This window comes from Amblyomma americanum, chromosome 7 (assembly GCF_052857255.1).
Source record: "Amblyomma americanum isolate KBUSLIRL-KWMA chromosome 7, ASM5285725v1, whole genome shotgun sequence".
In the NCBI taxonomy this organism is placed as follows: domain Eukaryota; kingdom Metazoa; phylum Arthropoda; class Arachnida; order Ixodida; family Ixodidae; genus Amblyomma; species Amblyomma americanum.
Genome location: NC_135503.1, coordinates 63,729,427 through 63,742,567, shown reverse-complemented (window position 1 = coordinate 63,742,567; position 13,141 = coordinate 63,729,427). Strand labels below are relative to the sequence as shown.

Genomic DNA, 13,141 nt, shown 5'->3' with positions numbered 1-13,141 from the left:
CGGTGGGCACCTCAACCGCGCCGTCCTTAGAGGTGGGAGGAAAGTGGGAGTGAATGAAGAGAGAGATCTGTAGTAGAGGACTCCGGAATAATTTCGACCACCTGGGGATCCTTAACCTGCGCCGACGTCGCAAGCACACGGGCGCTTTTTTGAGTTTCGCCTACATATCTGATTTGAGCTAAGGAACTGAACACATCTCTAGCAATTTTTTGTTGTTAGTAAAGATCGTTTGGCTCTTTGTGGTCATCTGATGCTTGTTTGGCAGCGTTTATTGTTGAGGACACTTTTTTTCCCGCCACTCAATTCAAACTGATTATGTGCGCATCGAAAGGGACTCCGTGATCCCTGACGCGAAGTGAATGATGGCGTTGCCTAGCCTCTGGGAACCGTTAAACCAGCATTACGTCATCGCAGCTTGCAGGAAAAAACGGCTGCTGGCGGCGATACATGCCTTCCATATTTTTTTCCTTTATAGCCCATAAAAGCTCTGCTTTCAGTGAAAGTAGTCTCTATGTCGTTATTAGAAAAATGTAATTTCCCCATTGTAACGACAGAGGGACTAATGTTTTTTGGGGAAAGGAAATGGCGCAGTATGTCTCATATATCGTTGGACACCTGAACTGCGCCGTAAGGGAAGGGATAAAGGAGGGTGTGAAAGAAATGAAGCAAGAGGTGCCGTAGTGGAGGGCTCCGGAATAATTTCGACCACCTGGGGATCTTTTACGTGCACTGACATCGCACAGCACACGGGCGCCTTAGCGTTTTGCCTCCATAAAAACGCAGCCGCCGCGGTCGGGTTAAAACCCGGGAACTCCGGATCAGTAGCCGAGCGCCCTAACCACTGAGCCACCGCAGCGGGTAGATTTAGGGACGCCTAGGACAAATTGAATTTGGCCTATCATCATAATGTCTACATCCACTGCACGACAAATGCCTCTCTAGTTAACCCTGTCCTGTTCCAGCTGCGGCCACCTTATCCTCGCAAATTTATATCGATAGATGAATCTATCGATACAGGGCAATTTTTGAAGTTGCCTGTGTACATCCGAGGAGCGAAGCAATCGCTGTCGGGCCGGCGCTGCCGTAATAGCGAGCCACAATCTCGTTCATTAGTTTCCTGCCGAAATTCATCCTACATAGAGTGAAGTAACACGACACACGCTTCTCAGCGCGACACATTTCACGCATGGCCCCTTGCGTATTGCGATCGTATTAGGCTGCAACTCCCTGGACGAGTTTAGCTATGCGTGAGGATCCCGACACTTAAATGCAGCCGCTGACCCACGAAAGGCCGCAAATGGTGCACGCACAGCAGGTACTCGCCACTAGCGCCGTGCAAACTCTTCGGAGACTCCACAAGGATGTCATCAATATTGTGTTCTACGTTTTGGAGCCCATCCAAAAGTTTCCTCATCAGCTTCGTGACGCCATTTTGGGCCAGATTGGGTAGACGAGCATAAAAACTTATAGAAGACAGCGACGTCTGGCAGAAGTATTTGCGGTGTTCCTGCTAAGAGAACTAAAAATGCTGTTTTCCTGCACAATACTATGCCGGCGCAACATCTAGCTACAGTGAACTATAATCTAGTTGAGCTTTAGTTCCGAAAGAGAATTCGTGCCTCGACCCTGAATGACAAGCTCACAATCAGGCCACCAATTATCAGGCACCCTAACCCCAGAACAGTAGCAAAACAATGCAGAAAAGGCATGAACAACTGTTTTTATTTCCATACCTCAGCTCCACAACCACAAACACAATTGCCTCTTTTTCATTTTTTTTGTTACCTCGCGAGATCATAACTGGGCTCTCGTTAGCTTCGCTCGGACAAGAATCCGCTTTTGGCGTGTAAAAAGACCGTCTGCAGCAGGCATGCGGTAGTATTCATTTGAAACACCAACAAGATTTGCACACTACTGAAGCTGCCTGCGCTTGCAGCATTCGACGCAGACAGACTTAACGCACTTCAAAAACGCAAGAGCCCCGCGAAAATGAAAAATCGGATATCGGTAGGGCTATCGCCATTCTTGAGAAAACAGCCGCACTGATGCCCCCCGGGCGTTGATGGAAGAAGCATCCGCGCGAACACTATGAAAAATATCTGCTTCTAAATGGCATCCTCAAGGTGGTTGCTCAAAGAGCCTGTGTTTAAACATTTGAAGGGCTTCCCACATTGCCATTCTTGGCGAGAGGAAAATTCGGCACCGGCTGTCAACTAGGATTTAGGCATTACTTTGGCACCGACTCAAACATTTTTGAAAGTAAACTCGGTCTGTTTCAAGTCACTGCCAAGGTGCACTGTTAAAAGCCAGGTCGATTTTTTTTCCTCCAGCCGCTTTACACATGGGCGACGCCCATTTGCGTGATAACAAGCTGCCAGGGGGATATGACAACAGGGTAAACATCATGCACTGCATGCCATGTGTAAACGAAAATATTTATACACATTCATACATATGTATATATAATATATATATTTATATATACCACTTTACAACCTATATGCACACCAACACAGTTGCATATATGCCACACAGGATGGAGGCCTGCCTAAGGTTTTCTTCTTTCACTTCATTTTTTTTTGTACAAGCCTAAGTTATGTACATATCACTACTCTTCCAGGGAGCCCCCCCACCCCTTTACGAACCTTGTGCACTGCCAAGGGAAACAGTAATGCCTGACAAGAGCACTGCCCTCCTTCCTTGTCAGTCCACCATTGTACAAAGGTGCCAAACATAAGCAAAGTGGCCCTGGCATGCGAAACCAGAACCAGCAGCCATCGGTGCCCGTCACTGCCAGCACTGCAAAATGAGTGCTACTTCAGTGTGCCCAGACAACCTGGCGTCTAAAGACTTCCAGCCATCAAGGCAGGTGGATGCAATAAGTGAATCTGCACAACAGTGGCATCCAAACTTTTGGCCCCCGAAATTAAAAAATTAAAAATAAAAATGATACAAGTCATTGAAGTTTTGCAGGAACGGCTTCCCTTCGAACACGCGATCTTGGCCGAAACATGCAGCTTCTTTGCTCAGAGCCTCGCAATGCAGCAAAGTTGCCCCGTGTACGGTGGAAGGAGCACACGTGGGGCTGCTGTTGCCAGCAGAGTACACCAACTACAGTGCACAAGCGGCCAAAACATTCAGAGATGTCAGCTTTGTGCTGAGAAAAAAAAAAAAATGGATAAATTCACTTGGAAGAAAGCATTCACACACATTCAGCATGCCAAGAGCAGTGCAGCAGCAGATGTATAACTGGTGATGTTTTTTTTTCTTCTAGAATGAGGAAAATTAAAAACAAGACGTTCAGGACACTACTACCACTCTCTCAATAAATAACATGTAAAATCTGACAGCACTGACCAGCTTCAAAAGCAGAAGTAGAAGTAGAAAGGGCAAATGCATGACCCAGGCAAAGCTGAATACAACACTGCAAGCCAAAAACTAGTGACGACAACAGTGCCTCTTCTGGGTCTGTTAACAATAAATCTCTCATATTCAACTCAGCAGTAAACATTTTTCGAAGGTTTCACACAAACCAAAAAAATGAGAACGTGCAAGGCTCGAGAACAGCCATCCAGCAGCAATTGAACACTTAGACAAACTTAAAACCCAGTGAAAGTCAACTTTTCAGCAGCTGGTGTCATCAGATGCAATGCACTAAGTTCAGTTTGCCCAGCCTGTGTATAAACTGCAAGCCGCAGCACAAAACCACACTGCAATAGTCTGAAAAGCCAGCACAAGCCCATATGTTGCAGGCACTGTTGAATCCTTACACACCAATGGTTCAAGGCTGGTTGCTCCAGGTACACAAATATCTGCTTTAGAGAGTGCTTTAGAAAAAGCAGTGTGCACGGGCTTGAGCGGACACCTCAGAAGCATCAAACTTGTGGTCAGAAAAATAAAAAAAAAAAGAGGAGGGTTGGCGCTGGAATTTTAACATGCTGTAATCCTCTATGGCTAGCAATGGTCAAGTGGACACAGAGGACAGACAAGAAACTCCAGTGGCATTGCCAGAATGCTTTACGTGAAGCTCAGCAGGCCCGAAACAGAAGCAGTAATCGTACACTACTCTTGAAATGATCCCACCCTACTTCACCTGTACAATTGCAAAGCACTGCTGCGGTGCTATCACCGAGCTTCTCGAAACTCTTGACACTACAGTTTGTGAAACGAAGCACCCTTCTCACTTATGTCCCATGGGCGAGCATTAAAATAAAATCTCCGATGCACATCTCAACACCTGCTCCAGTCACATGTCGCGTGATGTGAAAGCTTCTCAAAATAATTTTTTAAGTCACATTTTCAGCAATATGTACAACATGGTCCAACACAACAGAGAACTTGAGTTTCTCACTCAAGTATAACTTCCAAAGAATAAGCTGTCCTTGTGTCCACGTATACACCCTCGAAACAAAACACAAAGCCAAAAATAACTGTGTGCAAGTCTCGCAGTGAGTCTCAAGCTGGAGCCTAAGTTGCAAAGTGGTTAATTTCCAACATGACCCCCCCAACCCACAGTCCAGAAATTTTTCTTCCCTGGATGTGCTCCCAAATTCTACACGCAGTTTTGTTTGTCATCACTGATATGGATGCCATAGGAGGGGTTCTAGTTTTTGGAGATGTTTGACAGTGAACCGTACAAAGCCTTTGAAGGCCAGCTGCCGACACTACCGGCTTGCAACCCACAGTGAACATGCACAAACCACAGAACATTGCCAGCAAAAGAGCGAAGCTACTCATAGACTATTTCCAGTGCTCCTTTCAAACCACCTCAATTCTCAATACCTGCAGTGTCAAAAAGAAGCACAAAACACAACACAAAGATAGATGCACACAAAGCCACTGACTGCAAAAAGCAGAAGCCCGCAGCACCAAGCGACAACTCCAACCAGCTGCAGCAGGAGACGGTGTTGCCTTTATTTGAGTGCCCAAAGCGACTGACCAAAGCGCTTTGCAGGACTCCGCTGCTGCTCGGCTGGCGTCGTCGACGTCAATTTTTTTTAAAGGGAAAAAAATAATAAAGAGAGGATTTTTTTTTTCTTTTCCAAACGCTGAGGAGGCAAGCTAGCAAAGATGGCCTAGGTGTGAGGAGCAACACAAGTGCCTCTCCTAGGGTGCACTGCCTGTCACCCCCATCAGCAGGAGAAAGGCTTGAGGTTCTCGAGCTGGATCTCGAGCGAGAGGCGCTCCTCGGTTGCCTCGACAAGCTCCTGGTTGAGCTCGGTGTTCAGGAGCATGAGCATGTTGTTGCGCTCGCGGTGGGCCCGCACCGCCTGCTGCAAGCCGTACTTCTCATTTGGAATGGTCCTGTAAAGAATTTGGCAGAGATGGAAGCGAGGAATAAGCAGCTGACTTGCATCAATTAGGCCTAGAAAGAGCAAGCAGGATTGACCTGAATTGTGCAAGGTCCAAATAAGAAGTGCATTCAAGAACCTGAAGCATATTACCATACTTCCACACACGATGGATGCAACCATTATTTTCTTGCCAAAAATTATTGCTAACATACTACTACACATAGTAAATGCACTTAAGAAATTTAGTAGTCAATTTTCCAGGAAAAAAAAAATGCGTACCAGTAAGTAGCTAAGCCTTTATCAGGTCAAAGTATCTTGTTAAGTTGATTTGCACTCATACTTGGAAGCAGGCACCTTATGAGCAATCTTGCAAAACTGATATGCACTGTAAAAACCTCTTATAGCAAGTCTTATGAGAGCAATAATTAGCAGTCTTCCGTGTTTAAAAGAGCACATGGAAATATGAAAAGCACACAACGAACTTCAATATTCAGGACATGGATAATGTAACGAATGATAGGCTGTATTGAACTCTTCAAGATCTTTGACAAACACATTAAATTTTTACTTTACACACATACCCAACACAGTTAGGTGTAACTGTGCAGTTGCCATACTGAGGTGCGGCTGTCCAACCCAAATCAGCTGACATGGGACGCAGTGAAAACGGCGGCAGCTTTCACTGTGGTGTTCATTTTACACACAATTTTCCCCTTCACATAAATCTGTCCCTGGCTCACTTGCTTTCCATTGGCCTTAACGACGCATTTGGACACCTTGGCCGCCTTCCCACCTTCGTATATGGCTGTGCAAAGCTATTACTGGTGACATAGGCAAGCCTTCCTCTCGACTCACCCGGCTCCAAATGCATGACCAAGGCAGCAGCACTGTTCAGTTGAGCATTTAGAAACGCACAACAAACAGATGAACGATGACAACGGTGAACGCCACCCATGCCCTACCAATCTGTGTCAGTGTGGTGGCATATGCCGCCTACACTTCTATGCAGCAACAATAATTGCACTGGAAGTGGCGCCATCTGTTACGAGCACACCAAGATAGTCTCTAGCAAGTGCTACACCAATTATGCCACACAGCGCGAGACTTCACACTGATAGCCAAGTGCGGTCTAAGATACTGGGAAACGAAGCTGTTCCATTTGCCTCAGCATCAATTGAAATCCTGCTTGGGGCACTAGGAAGGGAAATTGTTTTTCTTTAATGGATGCAACTGAAAAGAAAATTTTTTGACTCTGCTTCATTTTGATATTGGCTTTGCTGTGCTTTCAGAATGATGTTCACAGGAATTTTCAGAGCTTTGGTTTATGGTTTACGGGGGTTTAATGTCCCAAAGCGACTCAGGCTATGAGAGACGCCGTAGTGAAGGGCTCCAGAAATTTCGACCACCTGGGGTTCTTTAACGTGCACTGACATCGCACCGTACATGGGCCTCTGGAATTTCGCCTCCATTGAAATTTGACTGCCGCGGCCGGGATCAAACCCGCGTCTTTCAGGTCAGCCGCCGAGCGCCATAACCACTGAGCCACCGCAGCGGCGGAATATTCAGAGAAACGAGGCTAAAAGCATTGCATGCTTGAAAACCACTCAGCGTTTGAAGTGTAGCTTCCATTTAACTCTTTCCTTACCATGCCTATTCAAATCGATCAATTTGACTGATTGCCGCAAAACAGCCCATAGGAAATAACTGTGGCTGTTTTACAACATGTTGCGCCATCCACTGTGTTGCAATAGACCCGCGCTTCAGTTCTGGATTTGCTTTTCGCATCTGCTGTAAGAGGGACTAAGTCCACGACAGATTTTTTGGACTCTCTAAGGACCGCGAAAATGACAGAGAAATCAGGCAGTCCGGAAAATCAATTTCACCGAAAAAACCACGAGCCTATTACCAATATGCCGGAGGAGGGATCAATTGTATTGCACACATTCTAAAGCTCGTCACGACTAAATTTCGTTGCGTGACATGTGCACGGATGACGGGAGGCGACCGCTTTCACGAGCTCGGCCTGGCTGTGCGGCATGTCGCCGATGAACGCATGGGTTGGGACAAAGTCTAAACGGGAAAGTGAACATGACGCTGCGGGAACTGCGCTGCGCCTGAAATACGATGGGCCCAGAACGAGAACATGAAGATTGCGAAGTAATAAAAACCGAGAAACAGCCGAAGCAAGTGCTCCGTCGGCGTTGGCCTTCATCATTAGGCCTAGCGACTAGAGCCAAAATCAGCATTGTATCTGGCGATATGCACTCTGCAGAAGCTTGCATATAATGAGAGGCGTCTTGCCTGTCATCGAAACGCCAGTTGTTTACGTTTTTACGATAAAAAAGTCAGGGCTATGATGCATTTTGTTGTGGGTGCGCTGACCTCGCTTTGAAACGTACCACCATTTGCTCCCGTGCTCGCAGTCTCCTTGAATCCGTATGGCTCCCACACGCTTCGCTGCTACCTCTTTCCGTATTCGGGACGAAAGACTTGGCACAGAAGAGTTCAGCGAACTCTGACTATTGTTCATGTTTGTGCAGTGGAAGACATTCAAGAACAGTACGTCTTCGAAATCACGCGGGCGCAATGTGCTGACTCGCGCAGAATTTTTATCATTATAAGTTAAGAGGATCCATTTAAGCTTGAATTTCGTTTTGTTTGATCAAGTTTACAATCTCTCCTGCAGTTCGAATTAATTAGGTTCCACTGTACACATCATTACGGCGGCTTGGGTATTGGCAGCGAGTGCGAACAAGGTCCGAAAAATCGAGCAGTCAGTTGCGGTGTGTCCGAAATTTCAGGCGCTCTTATACATTGGCTCTATGGGCCATGTCGCGCTGCAGCAAAAAAGTCCAAATAATCAAGCAAGTCCAATAAATCAGGCGTCCGAATTTTCGGTTGTCGACTATTTTTAAACTTCCCACAAAACCTCTCAAAGTGGTGCAATCATAGCAAACCCGACGTCCAGGGTGGCATCCTCCACTTGCGCTGACCCATTCTTGCGACTTGACTTTGTAAATACGTGTGATAGCGATGTGCGAAACGATGATACCCATGCGTCTTATCTTGGTTCAAACAGTGATGACTGCTATGCCCAGCCTGGACTGTCGACAGGTGCTCGTCCGCAACTTTTGTTTTCACCGCTGCCAAGGAGTTTCGCTGTTTTTCAAGCTGCTCCAATGTACTTGACAAGTTCTGAATGATTCTTTACAAAACCAGTAGTGAAGCATATTAGGTTTTCTCCAAATCAGCCTGATGTCAGCCTTGTCATTTGACTGCGAGTAGCCCAAAGCGCTTAGCGAAAGCAATTTATTACTTTTTTTTGTGCATTGTAAAGTTTAGCACGGGCAGTATAACTTGTTTCTGACACAGTAGCCCATAAAACATGTATTCTAGGTTTTTCATTCTCCTATTTTCTGACTGAATATATTTACCTTTTTTGTAAATTTGTGTGTGTCACAAAAATTTTGCTTATCAGATTTTTTTCTTCACATGTGAACTGTATCCCGTTTTTTCTTATCATAAAAAGAGGGCTCTATCAGCTACACTCCCATGTTCTCCAGTAGAGCAAAGTTAAAAATTTATGGCTGAATAAATTTTTTGCACTCACCGCCCTGAAACTGCCTGTTTTCCCGCAGTAAGAAAATAGGTAAATGCAGCCAATCCCAGCTCAAGGACATTGTCAATGAACATCAGGGAACATGAAACTCAATACCTCTGTCCTGTTCAGTGCATCCAGCTCCTAAATATTGCTGCTTAATCAATGCACACTTCGCAATTTTAACGAAAAATTACGCTGCACCACAGACCTCCTTTCATCGTTCATGACTAGTGCACAACTTAAGTTTGGCGCCATTTGCACAGCCTAGTCAATATGAGCTTACTGAATGCAGTTGTTGGGCTTTCTCTAAGACAATGGAGGATGTTTGACACATTTTAATATCTCAAGGGAAAGAAAGGGCCAGAAAAGTGTGCAGTCAAGAACACAATACTACAAAAACATGACATGACCCATACCGTTTGTTCAAGGGCTAGAATTGAAGAAAGAGAAACCAATGAACACAGTTCGATCCGATATTGCAGGCGTCAGAGGGTGGCCAAGATGAACTTCCCATTGGTGTCTTAAAAAACAATTAAAAAAAAACAAAGGAGAAAGGGAGGCGGGGATAAACAAGTGGCTTACTTCATCTCAGTGGCTGCCATGGCGGGAGGTGCATTGCGTCGTTTCTTCTCAGTGGTGTCGTCAGTCTGGTCGACTAGGAGCATCGCGCTGTCATCAGTGGGAGCGGGACTAGACTCCTGCACACAGGGGGCAGCAGAAAGTCTCAGCCTGAGAGAGACTTCACGGAATAACCAAAGTATCATCTGATGCTGTTCTTTTAGAGCACGTGACTTGCGCACGCTTGGTAGCCCTGGTGCCAAAGCACTACGTGCGCGATAGCATGTCAGCAATAATGTGTATACAGAATTTCTGCTCCAAGTCCTTGGTTTTGACTTTCAGGAACACTGTCACCACTGTGATGTGATTTGCAAATGTGCAATGCAACAGTACATTCCTACCCCATGGAACAACAAACGCGAACGACCCGGAAAGCTTCTGCCTGGCTCGTGTTTCTGAATATGCTCCACATGACAGCTTTTGCAGGCCGACTAAGCAACATGTGAAGCGAGCAATATCGCATTCTTATTTCTCGGCATCACTTGCCACGGTGTGTTCTTCAGAGATTTTGACATTGCTTGAGTGTAAAATACTGTTGCATATCATAATGATGAACTATCATGGCTGGCGAAGAATTCGCTTGACTGAGTGCAGTTACCAGTATTCTGGACAAATATTGCCTTCATGATGACGCAATTTTCTGGCTTATCCAAGTGCTGTTCTCAGTAAATATTACATATCTGCAACCTTTGGCCATTAATCTATAAATCTAGCGGGCCTTACATTTCTCCATTTGAACAAAAGCAGATGGAAAGCATATTTCATTGCAACATTGAAAAATTGTTTCAGTTCCACCAGAGGTGCTAGCGATAACACATTTGGACTTGAGTGAATTTAAGGAAAAAATTAATCTTGGTCTTAGATGGTTAATGTTGCCCGAATGACAAGAAACCTGAATTACTTTTGACTTGCCTCACCTGAAGCATTAAAATCGTGAGTTGTCCCTGCGGTGCATCATGTGATTCACATCCTATGAGTAATGTGTCAGCTATAATATCAATTATTAACACTTAGGTGGGCCGCAGATGCACAAAAGCAACTTCCTTCTCGGGTAGATAGAATTTCCTCAATTTTTTTTTTTACCTAAGGACCTCGAACTGTGACTGGCTCAAGGTCCATACCACATTAGAAAAAAAAAAAAACAACCTGGCATGCACACTCCAAAATAAAGCAAATCATCACAAGTTGCACCTGCGATAGTGTTCAATGCCAATGAAGACCCAAGCATACATGCAAGAACACATGCACACACACACACAAGAGGAGGTAACCGTTATTACCAGGTCTTCAAGGAACTGAAATGTGAAGAGAAAAGAAAGGAGAATTTTGGTGAGGACTTAGTGAATCAGCCTTTGCCAAAGTAGGCAGCGGACACGTTTAGACTCAAATCACTTTTGGTACAATCAAAGACAGCCACAAACGGAAACAGTAAAGCAGGAATCAACATGACCAATTCTGACCAGAAGCAAGCCATGCTTACACGATGCCAAAACAATCGTGGAAATAGCAAGCTGTCACATCTGATTAACACTTATAGATTGTGCAGTTCAAACGTTCACACACATTCCAAGCAGATTTAAAACCTTAAATGGCGGTGCTAGCACTACGCAGAACTTGCTGCACAGTAACAGCAACCCATGCGGCAATGCGTGCTGGTGTCATTGCCATATGTCTTCTGTAGCGCGAACCTCAGCTGTTATAATAGGTGTAACTCTTTTCAGCCAAATCCCTTTGCACCAAGATCACAAAGAGGAAGCAGTGAAGCTTGAGGAAAGCGCATGGCTGCACCAAGAGTATGAGACGCAAAGGATGATGGTGGTCTTTGAAGTGGACACTGTGGACTCGCAGCGATATGCTACAAGGTCCCAACCTTTTCATCTTTATTCTCATTTACAGTCAAACTTCTATATAGAGAATCCAGATATCACAAATTAATAGCTACATTGACCTGCTCTTAAATGCTTTTAACAAACAAACACATGCAATTCTTACCCTACATATCAAACATATTTTGGTGTAAAATGGATATATCGGACTGTCGAGCATGCCAAGCTGTGCCCGCTCAGATGGCAGGCGGCAAAGGCTTTGCAACACAACACAAGTGACTGATGGTGGCATGGCAAGTGTTTGCACTGCATTTCGCACTGTATCTCGCACTTGTCAGGAGCACTACAGAAGATATCGCGATGTGAACACTTGGTAGCCAGGCAGTCAGCACCCATTTGTGCCTCTCGCACTTGTCGATAGTGCCCCGGAACCAGCAGCATGGTTGGTTGTAGCCTTCCAGTAGCCACCACCATCCTGAAGTCGATGGTGGTGGTGAAAAAGTTATTGTCAACACCCCTAGTCCAGAGCTGTCTTATGTTGGCTGTCATGGATGTGGTGAAAATGAAGATAGCTTTTGTCCACAAGTGTTATTTTTACGTGGCACCGCTGTAATGCGGAGAAGCCACCCTAGTTGGCACTGACCTGCTGCTGCAGCCGTCGTGTGCTGGCGGTGTGGTGCAGGTAAGTCTGGAAGACTGGCATTTGAGGCCTGGTTTTTCGTGACCTCCAAAATCACCCCGAGCAGCTTCGAAACGGCACTAAAACTGCCTCCTTTCATTGAGTAAATTTTGCTTCTCCTGTGCTGGTTTCTCGCTAAATTTTATATTAGAAATTTATGCTATACAGAACAATTTTACTACTTTTTACCTGTTCACTATAACGAGGTTTGACTACCTGCCTTGCCTCTCTCAGAGTAAAGAGCAATGTATAAGTGGCTTTGAGATTGGCCCTCAGATCTAAAGTGCCAACACCTTGGCACAGCACTTGACATAAGGGCATGTCTACTGTTTACTTTTTTCCGGTCTTCTGTTTCAGGCCTCCTGCAACATGGCCGCCTTCGCATCTCTCAATTCTGTCGCATCGCGAGCATTCCTTGACGGTCCATCACCCGCACTAGATCAACAGGTGAACGTTCTCGGCATTCGAAAGTTGCGCACCGCAGCACATCCATGCACGTGGTGAAGTTACATGTAACACAGGCAGCTTAGTATGGTTAACTATTTCGTGTCTCGAAGAGTGAGAATAACGGGGGTTTTCACCTGCTCAGAGACACACCACTTTGGCAGGATGCTAGTGTAAGTTTAAACTGTCTGTCAGTAGTTAACAGCGTTATAATTATTCAGGTTTCACACTGAATCAGGACAGAACTATGGAAAGTAATAAAAAAAAGTTCATACCTCATCGGAATACTCCGACTCCGACGAATATGGTGACGCCAGCACTGCGGAAGGAGAAGAGAAATCGGAGCCAGCAGTCAATAAGAAGGGAGACTTCTTTCCCCCCAGCAACTTTAGGCCAACCACAAACTACCTCGCAGTGTGCCCAATTACAGGAACTGACCACTGAATTTTAGGCACTCAAGTTTTGTTACAAACCCTGTAGAAGAAATAATTATAAATCTCGCCCACCAGACGGTAATTAGTCATTTTTAGTATAGAGTAGCATCCATTTCAGTTTCCACAACCAAAGCTGTTATGGAACAGTGACGAGCGCCTCGTCAACGAAAATTTTAGCGGACTGTGCTAACCGCTTCATCCAAGATATTCAAAACACAGTGGAGCCATCTAGTGACAGAAGCTGG

General features: G+C 45.4%; 1 protein-coding gene across 21 annotated transcripts in view; it reads right to left on the bottom strand.

Moving 5' to 3' along the window:
• Positions 1–1,700: 1,700 nt before the first annotated feature.
• Reps (RALBP1 associated Eps domain containing) overlaps positions 1,701–13,141 on the bottom strand; it is a 54,101-nt gene continuing 42,660 nt past the window's right edge. For 11 of the 21 annotated variants that reach the window (XM_077632405.1, XM_077632401.1, XM_077632407.1 and 8 more), the window contains 3 exons: positions 12,738–12,781; positions 9,478–9,593; positions 1,701–5,304 (listed from right to left, as the gene is read on the bottom strand). In XM_077632405.1, coding sequence (XP_077488531.1) covers positions 5,133–5,304; positions 9,478–9,593; positions 12,738–12,781 — 332 coding nt within the window. In that variant the 3' untranslated portion in view covers positions 1,701–5,132. Of the gene's footprint in view, positions 5,305–9,477; positions 9,594–10,793; positions 10,809–12,737; positions 12,782–13,141 lie in introns of all 21 variants that reach the window. The other 10 variants (XM_077632394.1, XM_077632393.1, XM_077632400.1 and 7 more) reach the window with 1 other exon arrangement.